Below are 10,068 nucleotides of genomic sequence, written 5' to 3' on the forward strand. Positions count from 1 at the left end.
AAATGTGACTCTGGAGCACAAAACCAGTCATAAGGGTCAATTTTTCGAAATTGAGATTTATGCATCATCTGAAAGCTGAATAAATATGCTTTCCATTGATGTATGGTTTGTTAGGATAGAACAATATTTGACTGTGATACAACTATTTGAGGGTGCAAAAAAATCTAAATATTGAGAAAAAAGTTCTTAGCCATGCATATTACTAATCAAAAATTAAGTTTTGATATATTTACGGTAGGAAGTTTACAAAATATCTTCATGGGACATGATCTTTACTTAACATCCTTAATGACATAAAAGAAAAATCTATAATTTTGACCCATACAATGTATTGTTGGCTATTGCTACAAATATACCCCAGCGACTTAACACTGCTTTTGTGCTCCAGGGTCACAAATGCAAATATTTGAGATAAAAACAACACATATGCATAAGGTTATTATGCAGGTTAATTTCCGGGCGCAAATTTTGCCCCTTAATTTCTGCCCCTGGTGTGTGTTACAGATGAGACTCTCAGGATTTCACGTGTGTTTGTGTGTGTGTTTGCAGGCTGAGAGTCCACAGGAGCGCAGCCCAGGGGTGTTGAGTCGCATCGGGAGCTGGCTGTCGTGGGGTTGGGGCAGAGATGATCCCACGTCCCAAACACAGCAAGAGGAGGCTCCTGAGGAGGACCACGGAGAAACCAGAGCAGACGAGACAGATCCCGCAGAGGCGAGCCCAACCCTCGACCGGAATGCCAAACATCTGAGACTCGAACGCAGTCGGTCGCTTGAGAGGAGAAGGCCACCGGAACTCTTTGAACAAATGGGACGGAGGAGATCTGGCAGGAGGAGGCGGAGCTCTCACGGGGATGGGGGCGGAGCTAAATCCCCAACCAATCCCCAACCTGAAAGCCCTGTAGCAACCAGTTTGACGAGCGGCCCGCGGAAAGCATGCACTGACTCAGCTTTTGAGGAGGCGGCAAACAGCCTTCCAGGAGCCTCCGGAGCAGAAGTGCCAAACTCAGGTAAAGGTGAGGATGTCGTCCGAGAGGAATGGGCCCAAGCGAGCCTGAGTGAAGACGCTGATTTGCCGAACTCGCCGGATTCGCTCGAACAAGCGGCGCTGGTTTATTCAGATATGGACGAGGAACGGGTGGTGAGGCTGACGGAGAGCGCCGAATCCAAACGCAGGAGCATCAAAGTGTCTCACAGCGAGGTGGTCTTCGCTAAAAAGGTGGTGGTCGCCTCGGAGGAGCAAAATGAAGAACAAAATGTGACTTTTAAAGACACCAAACGGCCTAGATCTGATGAAAGAGCGAGGTAAATTTACCTGTTTGACCTGTTTATCGCTGTGCTTACAGGAATAACGTACAATAATCTTGGGTTTGATTTGATCTGAGGGCCTTTTAATGCAAAAGTTGCTGTTTGGACTTGAATCGGAAGCGTCGGAAATCTTTCTTAAAGATTATCAGGACAAAACATCATGCGTCATGTTGTGAAATACGTTCTCTTAGTTGGCTATCAGGTACTTGTCATTCCTCTGGGCTGTAAACATTAAAAATAACCTGCTGGTTAATGATCCTGACCTGGTTCCACGAGCTATCTGCATTGAAAAGAGAAAGCTTTTTCATAACAATTAAATGTTTACATAGTTAAATGCCAGTTTTTCTAGATGTCAGCCTTGCTTTTTTCTTCTGTATGCATCAGCAGCTCTTAAAGGGATAGTTCACCTAAAAATAACCGCCATTCCAACCTGCTACGGGTTTCTTTTGCTGAAAACAAAAGGAGATATTTTGACGTATATTAAAGTATAATTCGCCCCTTCCACAAATCAAGGTCTTAAATTGGAGTATATTTGTCCTTTATCATAAATTCACCCCATTTGTATAAATTTCTCAAAAAACAAGACTTCATATGTCTTTTTGGCATTTAACTTGATTTGATTTTTTTAGACATTTGCGCTGGAAAATGACAAAAATACAAAAAGAACATTATACATTAAGAGTGATTTCCATAGTTGAGCTATTTTTTGTGTGTAAAAGGAATTAAAAAGCAATGGAGACCTGCTGGAAGTTGTATTTTCAGACTTTGAAGTGTTGCTAATTCAACTCATTTTGTTCTCAGACATTTACATTTTTAGAATTGTGTTCCCTTTAACTTATTCCTTAACTTTCTTTAAGAAGTCTTAAATTTGCCTTCATAAATCTTGCAGAAACCCTGCAAAGGAAGAAGGGGAATTCAGTTTCTTAATGGATTTGTGGCTTGCTTCAAGCAGAGAAAGAACTGAAGAGTAGACAAAGCGAGAGAAAGTGGAAAGCAAGACAATGAGTCAACAGCTAACGAAGGGAGTGGATGCTAATATGAATAATCTGAACTTGATTATGTAGACGAAATACTTCCAAGGCACTCACGTGGTGAAATAAAAATGAAATGAAAAATGAACTGGGCTTAAATCATTACAACTAGTTAAAAGTAGATCTATGCGTTTCGGCAAAACAGCCTTCTTCAGGACACACATCATTTGCTCAAACAGGTATTCTTAAACTAGTGTTAATTAATGATTCATCAAAGACAGCTGGTTAATATGTGGGTATAAGTAAATTAAAAAAACAATTGAAAAAAATTGGGGGAAAAAAAAATTTATACATATAACAGTGTAGATATAAAATTGTACGTCATCAATAGTGCAAATTACAAAAATGGTAAAAAATCAATTTCTTCATTAACTCCTGGGGACTTGTGAACTTGATATTTGAACCAGTTTTGACCTTTATTCTTTGATATTTTACAGATTTCCAGAGGACAGAGTAGACGGCACCAATGTAAAGTCCAGTCATCACAAGGCCCGAATCGCAGACAAAATCAGTCTGTTCGAGAGAGGAGCCACCAGTGCAGTTAGTAGCTCCACAAACCTGCTTCGCCTGGATATTTCTCCAGCTCGAAATGTGGCCAGTCGTCTCAGAGATTTCACAGAACATGCCGGAACGCGGTCCAGTTCTGCACCTCCAAACCAAACGGTTAAAGAGAGGGCGAAGAATTTCAGCGCGGGGCGGAGGGGGGAAGAGAAGCTGACGTTGCCTTCTGGTCGTACGTTGAACGAAGGACATTCAAAAACGGCTGAAATATCTTGTTCTGGACGTTTTGAAAAATCTACAGCAAAGACGGATACCAGCGGAGAGCCAAAGGTTAAATCCAAACCTCATTTAACTATAGATCAAACAGACTCTAAATCCTACAATGCAACACCTGCATTGTTAGAGAGCACAAGTGACTCAAACGTTGGGAATAAAGAGGCGGATTCTCTCCCGATGGTTTCATCACCTACTGATGAGACACCGCAGGTGAAATCACCAAACTGGACAGGCACGCGATCTAAAAAACGTCGAGGCAAAGATCCGCTGAGCCCCACCAAACAAGAAATGGGTCAAGGTAAACAGGAGGTCAAGGACAACAAGGACAAACCTCTTGTAGATGCAAGAGACGTGGTAAAGACCACAGAGCCGAGCACTTCTAATAAAGAAAGACCCAACTCTGCTGGGGAGGTCGCAAGCAAAAAACCTACAGTTCCTCCGAAGTTGGAGAAAGCAGCAGAAATTATGCAAAGCACAAAGAAAACATCTGACTCAAAGAAGACTTCACATGCTGACACAAAAGTTCCTACAGAAGTGAAAAGCAAGGATGAGAAGGAGAGAGAGAATAGCGGTGACTTTGAAGCACAGATAGTGGCTTCTGATACACATCCTTCTACATCCAGAAAGAACAGCTCAAATAAAGAGAAGATATGGACTGACATCGACTCAAAAATGGAAGAGAAACGAAAAAACTGCAACAAAAAGCAGCGCTCAGAAGGAGAGCAGGGAGACGAGCAGAGGAACAGAGACTTGATTGTAAACTCATTGTTTGGAGAGTCAGGGAAACCAGATCCATCTGTGACAAAAGATGAAAAAACACCGTCCCCAGAGGACCTGAAAGAGGCCAGATCTAAAGACTCCTCTGAGCCAGCCAATAGCAGCGCTGCACCCTTTAGGAACGATGCCATGCGAAACAGAGGGAGTGAGACGGATACGCTGGTCTTACCTGAGAAAGACACCACTGCGTTTATGTCTAAAGTGGAAAACACCCCTGAAAATAACCCAAAATCGGCACAAAGACTGTCAAAGATGAACCAAAAGAGTCAAGAAAAAGACTGTTTGACTGAGATTACCAGTCAGAACCAGAAAAACGACCTTGTTACAGAAACAACTGAGACACACAAACATAATGAAGTCAATACATCAAAGCCAACCGAGCAGAAAGTAGAAGGTAAATCAAAACAAGGTACATCAAAGGACACCTCTGCTGTGAGACAGGAAGACACAACAATTATGGCAACCAGTCAAGGTAAAGAAACTCAGACTACTGAGAAAAACTCTTGTGCTGAATTGTCCGATCAGACTAAAGAAAACACCACTTCTACAAGCAAGACACCGGCAACACCAAACCCTGCACTGGACCAAAATGACCAAATGGACAGCATAATTTCACCTCAAATTGCACCTACAGAGGGAGGCGGTCCCAAAAGAGATGGGCCACCCCCACGGAGCCAATCAGAGAGCGGAGAAGAACAGAAGACACAGACGGTATCTAGTAAAAGGGATTTGCAACAACAAAAGCCTGGCACTGAAACTAAAAAGGGAGGCACCAAAGAAACCAAGAGTAAAATCACCAGCACAGAAACGACATCCATAGTGAATGGCGATATATACTCTGTAGCGACAGGAGATCAGTTTTCTGACAGTCTTAAGCAGTCTGGAGAAGAAATACTTGGAAATACCTTACCTGAAATACCATCCAATAATGAAAGTCTATCTCTGAGCTCATTTTCATCCGAAGCCACTGAAGTGTCCACCGAGCAGTCTGGCCAGGTCAGTAAAAAGTTTACCGCTAAACCAGCCTCAACAGATGATACGGCCTTCAGTTTACCAGCCTCAAGTGATAACAACAACAACACAACTCTATCAAACTCAGCTAATAAAATAACTAATGAAAAGACCACTCCCCCAGCAGCCTCACCCAATGCAACAACCACACCTGAAAAACCAACAACTATCGAAAAGACCCCACAAGCCTCAACCAATGAGAAAACCTCTACTTTACCTGCCTCAACTAAAGGAAAGACGACACCGCCACCAGCAACAACAACTGAGACAATCTCTGCTTCATTAGGCTCCAGTGATGACAAGAACAAAACTCTGCCTGCCTCAACTAATGAGGTCATCTCCAGTTTACCAGCCTCAACTAATGCAAAGACAACACCTCCTTCAGACTCAGCTGATAGAAAGACAACTGATGAAAAAGATATGTATCTACTAGCATCAACCGATGAAAAGATCGCACAATCACCAGCCTCATCTAATAAAAAGAAGAAGCCTCCACCAGCCTTAACTAATGAAAAGAACAAAACTCCATCAGAGTCAGCTAACAAAAGGATGACTATCGAAAAGACCACCTCTCCACAAGCCTCAACCAATGAGAAAACCTCCACTTTACCTGCCTCAACTAAAGGAAAGACTACACCTCCACCAGCAACAACAACTGAGACAATCTCTGCTTCATTAGGCTCCAGTGATGACGAGAACAAACCTCTGCCTGCCTCAACTAATGAGGTCATCTCCAGTTTACCAGCCTCAACTAATGCAAAGACAACACCTCCTTCAGACTCAGCTGATAGAAAGACAACTGATGAAAAAGATATGTATCTACTAGCATCAACTGATGAAAAGATCGCACAATCACCAGCCTCATCTAATAAAAAGAAGAAGCCTCCACCAGCCTTAACTAACGAGACAATCTCTGCTTTGCCTGGCTTAGGTAATGAAAAGACCACACATTCTGCATCATCAACCGTTGAGTCTACCTCCACTACATTAGGCTCAGGTGATGACAAGACCACACCTCCATCAGACTTAACTAATGAAATGACTACAACTCCACCAGCTTCAACTAATGAAAATACTACGTCTTCATTAGACTCAGCTAGTAGAAAGACAAATAATGAAGAGACTATGCCTCCACCAGCCTCAACCAATGAGACAACTAATGAAAAGACCAAACCTTTACCAGCTTCAACTAATGACAAGACCACACCTGCAAAATCCCTAACTAAAGAAAATGCTGCACCTCTACCAGTTTCAACCACTGAGACAATCTCTGCTTCATTAGGCTCCAGTGATGAGAAGAACAAACCTCCACCAGTCTCCATTGATATCACTACTAAAAATGAGAGGACCACGCCACTAACAGCGTCATCCTCCTTCCCAATAACCTCTATCAATGGAGAGAATATAACTCCACTTCCTTCATCCAAAGAAAAGACCATATCACCACCAGACTATGACAGTGGAAAGACCACACCTTCACCAGAATCAGTTAATGAAAAGCCCTCAGCTTTTGAAGTCTCAGCTAAACAGAAGATCTCCTCCAGTAAATCTAAGGATCCATCCACAAGAAAAAAGGAATTCGTCCTCAAACCCTTTCTCCTTCCACAAATCCCCACTGCACCCGGCAGCTCCTCCCAGAGCAGGGACTCTCCATCTAGCTGGCTTGATGTGGATCACCAACGTCCTATAAGAAAGAAGCTGTTGATTTCAGAACCTAAGCTCAGCTCCTCTGTGAGTGAGACCAACCTCCTGAACACATCGGGAGAGTTTGACCCAGATGACTTCATTACAAATGTGAAACGGCTAGCAATGCCGTTCAATCTTCCTCAACGCAAACACAACAAACATCGCCTGCAAACACCTCCGTTTGCCATGCCTGCCATCAAAGAAGACCGCTTTGAGAAGCCTTTTGATCTGGAGGAGTTCCAGCATGGCTTGAGGCGAAGGAGGGAATTCATTTTGGATCTGGCACCCAGTTCGATATCCAAGAGTCAAGCCACAATAGTCAAGGAGGCGGACACCAAACCTAAGAGAGAGAGCATCCTCACAAGGTCCCTGATCTTCCAGAGAGCAAGGAAGGAGTCTGAAAAAGAAGAGGGAGAAAAAGAGGAGGGATCAGATGAGAATACAACAGAACCACTGAAGGCAAAGTCTCGTTTGGAGAGGTGCTCAATTGTCAGCATTCTACGCAGTCCCAGCAAAGGGAGACGAATGGAGTTTTTAAGCCCCACTGAGTGTCCTTCAGATGGGCTGTTATCACCAAGCGATGGTTCTGGGTCTACAGCACCTCCACAATCACAACTAGCACCAACTACAGAACCACCTAAACTGGTCCCAGTAGAGGAAACCCTAGCTAAGAATGACAGCCGTGGTACCCAGTCTGGTTCTCAGCTTATTCTAAAACCTAGCAAGGACATTGGGCCTGCCGTGATACCTGACCTCAAAACAACTTCAAGAGACCCCACGGTCACTCTTTCAACAGACACTAACGCTCCTTCTCCTCCCAGTGGTACCCAGACTAGTTCCCAGGTTGTACCAAAATCTACGAAAGATGATGGACCTACCCTGGCGCGTGACTTGAAAACAAATTCAGCAGACCCTCCAGTCACCATGTTAACAGACACTAATGCTCCTCCACCTAGTTGTACCGAGTCTGGTTTCCAGGTTGTTCTAAAACCTACCAAGGATGATGGACTTGCCATGACACCTGACCTCAAAACAACTTCAGGAGACACCACAGACACTATGTTAACAGACACTAAAGCTCCTTCTCCTCCCAATGGTACCCAGACTAGTTCCCAGTTTGTACCAAAACCTATGAAAGATGATGGACCTACACTGACACCTGACTTGAAAACGACTTCATTAGACCCTCCAGTCACCATGTTGACAGACATTAAAGCTCCTCCAACATCTAGTTATACACAGTCTGGTTCACAATATGTTCTAAAACCCATCAAGGATGATGAACCTGCCATGACACCTGATCTCAGAACAACTTCAAGAGACCCCACAGTCACTATGTTTACAGACTCTAATGCCCCACCACTTTTCATCAGTACCCAGACTGGTTCTGATGTTGTTCTGCAACCTGATGGACCGACCCTGAAAACAACTCCAGTAGATCCCACTGTCACTAAAGTAACAGATGCTAATGCTCCTCCGCCACTTCCTTCCTTTGATGGCATCAAGTTGCCTAGTTTCCTGGAGGAATTTCTTCCAAAGGAACCTGAAAATGCTCAACCATCAAATAAGATCGACCCACTGGTCAGCCATCCCTCATTCATCACAGCAACAACACATACTTGCATACATTCATATACCATAGTGCTAAGATATTCACAATAGTGTTGTTCACAACCAAAATATGTCACATATTTGAACTCCGTTGCACATAAGAGTGAACAAGTGTCTAAATCATGTGTGTATCTATTTGTGTGTGTATTTGCTGGTTAGGTGGCTAGAGAAAGTGCTTCCATACCTGGCCTAGTGGATCTGAATAAGGCTGTTGACGTAGCTGACGGGAAGATCCCAGAAGATACGATTCCACCGGCACCTGTAGTTCCAGCGGCTCAAATCCCTCAAGCTAAACCTCAGAAAGAACTACCAAATGTATGAGTCAATCACCAATGTGGATTTTCTTTGTAAATGCCAAAAGTGTATTTGTTCATAGCTGCAATCGCTCTGCATGCCTGCTTGTTCTTCATGCATGTCCATATTTGTACATGACAATATGAGAGATTTGAAGTTTTAACGTACAAAGGGCAAAATCTTTGGGTTATCATTGGATCATGTTTTTGTCTGCTTGGTTAAATATTATGAAACATTTGCAAACCAATTACCCGCATTACTCTCTTAACCACAACAAGCCATGGCGTTTTGTCTTCCAGATTCCAGCTGCTCGCGGAATCCACCGGCGACCTGGAAAGGTTTGCCAGCATTTCAAACTCGTGACCTAACAGAGAATTTCAGATATTAAAACCTGCTCTGCTTGCATAGCATGAGCAAAGTTTTTTAAATTTTATTTATGCTTTCAATATGTGAGCAAAGTGCACTTGGGCCCTAATTTGAAGTTTTGTGCCTGTCAGATTGTGATATTTGAGCACCATCAGTTCAGCGGTCAGTCCTTTGAGTTCTTCAGGGATCAACCTGATGTCACTCACATGCAACTGTCCAGTGTCATATCTATTAAAGTGGTCAGAGGATGGTAAGTGGCATCTCTGGAGAACAAATACTACATGCATGATGATGAGCCTTTCAATAGATTAGCTTTAACTGCATTTTGGCTTGTCGTAGCTGGATACTTTATGAGAAACCAGGATTTGAGGGACGATGCATCGCTCTGGAAGAGGAAGGAGTTATAGAACTGCCCAATCAATGGGCAGAAGAGGGTGAAGAGACATCTGTGGTCATTGGCTCAATTCGACTGGCTATCAGAGTAAGTGTTTTGAACACAGTAACCGCTTTCTGAAGGTCAAAAGTGACGGGAGTGACCGCTGTGTTTTCCTATATGCGTTTGCAGGACTACACTCCTCCCCGGATAGAGCTGTTCACCGAGCCCGCTGGCAGGGGCAGAAGCTCTGAGTATGTGGATTACACAGAAGAAGTGGGCAGTTTCAGCCATCCTCAGAACACCGGCTCCATTAAAGTCCACAGTGGTCTGTAAGTTCACGGACACGCCCTGCTCAGACCTTGAGCGTTTACTGGGGTGTGCGTTTGGACGCTGTTGTTGGGTGTGTGTGGTAAAAGTGACATGCACATGAGTTCTTTTAAAAAAATGTGTTATGATTCATTTTCTGTTTTCGAGAACTGGGCAACTGAGCTTGTTTGTGATGCATGGTCCAGCCAAAAGAGCAGCTTTCGCAACCGCAAAGAAATGTGCTAAAAATCAATCAAAATACCTTAGCAACCGCATAGCAACATGCTAAAAATCAATCAAAACTCAATCCAAAGTGTACTTCGGCATCCACGTTCCGTGACAGTACGAGTGACGAATTTTCGACATCAGAAGTGTCCATGGACGTCCACGCATGCTGTCCACGTGTAGCCGAATTTTTGTGTCCATGCGGATGGTCCGCACAGAGCCGATCCTCCCTATACGCAAAATACGCAAGCTGCGTAGGGCCCCCGAAACACCAGGGGGCCCCCTTGCTCTCAAAGATGATTTA

General features: G+C 43.7%; 1 protein-coding gene across 1 annotated transcript in view; it reads left to right on the top strand.

Moving 5' to 3' along the window:
• Positions 1-10,068, top strand: part of LOC107738579 (mucin-17-like) — a 29,196-nt gene that overhangs the window by 4,917 nt on the left and 14,211 nt on the right. Inside the window, exons 2-8 of the mRNA XM_016550343.1 lie at positions 550-1,301; positions 2,773-8,167; positions 8,357-8,512; positions 8,791-8,829; positions 8,989-9,107; positions 9,197-9,338; positions 9,423-9,562. Coding sequence (XP_016405829.1) covers positions 550-1,301; positions 2,773-8,167; positions 8,357-8,512; positions 8,791-8,829; positions 8,989-9,107; positions 9,197-9,338; positions 9,423-9,562 — 6,743 coding nt within the window. The remainder of the gene's footprint in view (positions 1-549; positions 1,302-2,772; positions 8,168-8,356; positions 8,513-8,790; positions 8,830-8,988; positions 9,108-9,196; positions 9,339-9,422; positions 9,563-10,068) is intronic.

This window comes from Sinocyclocheilus rhinocerous, unplaced genomic scaffold (assembly GCF_001515625.1).
Source record: "Sinocyclocheilus rhinocerous isolate Xijiao unplaced genomic scaffold, SAMN03320098_v1.1 scaffold3662, whole genome shotgun sequence".
NCBI classification, from domain to species: domain Eukaryota; kingdom Metazoa; phylum Chordata; class Actinopteri; order Cypriniformes; family Cyprinidae; genus Sinocyclocheilus; species Sinocyclocheilus rhinocerous.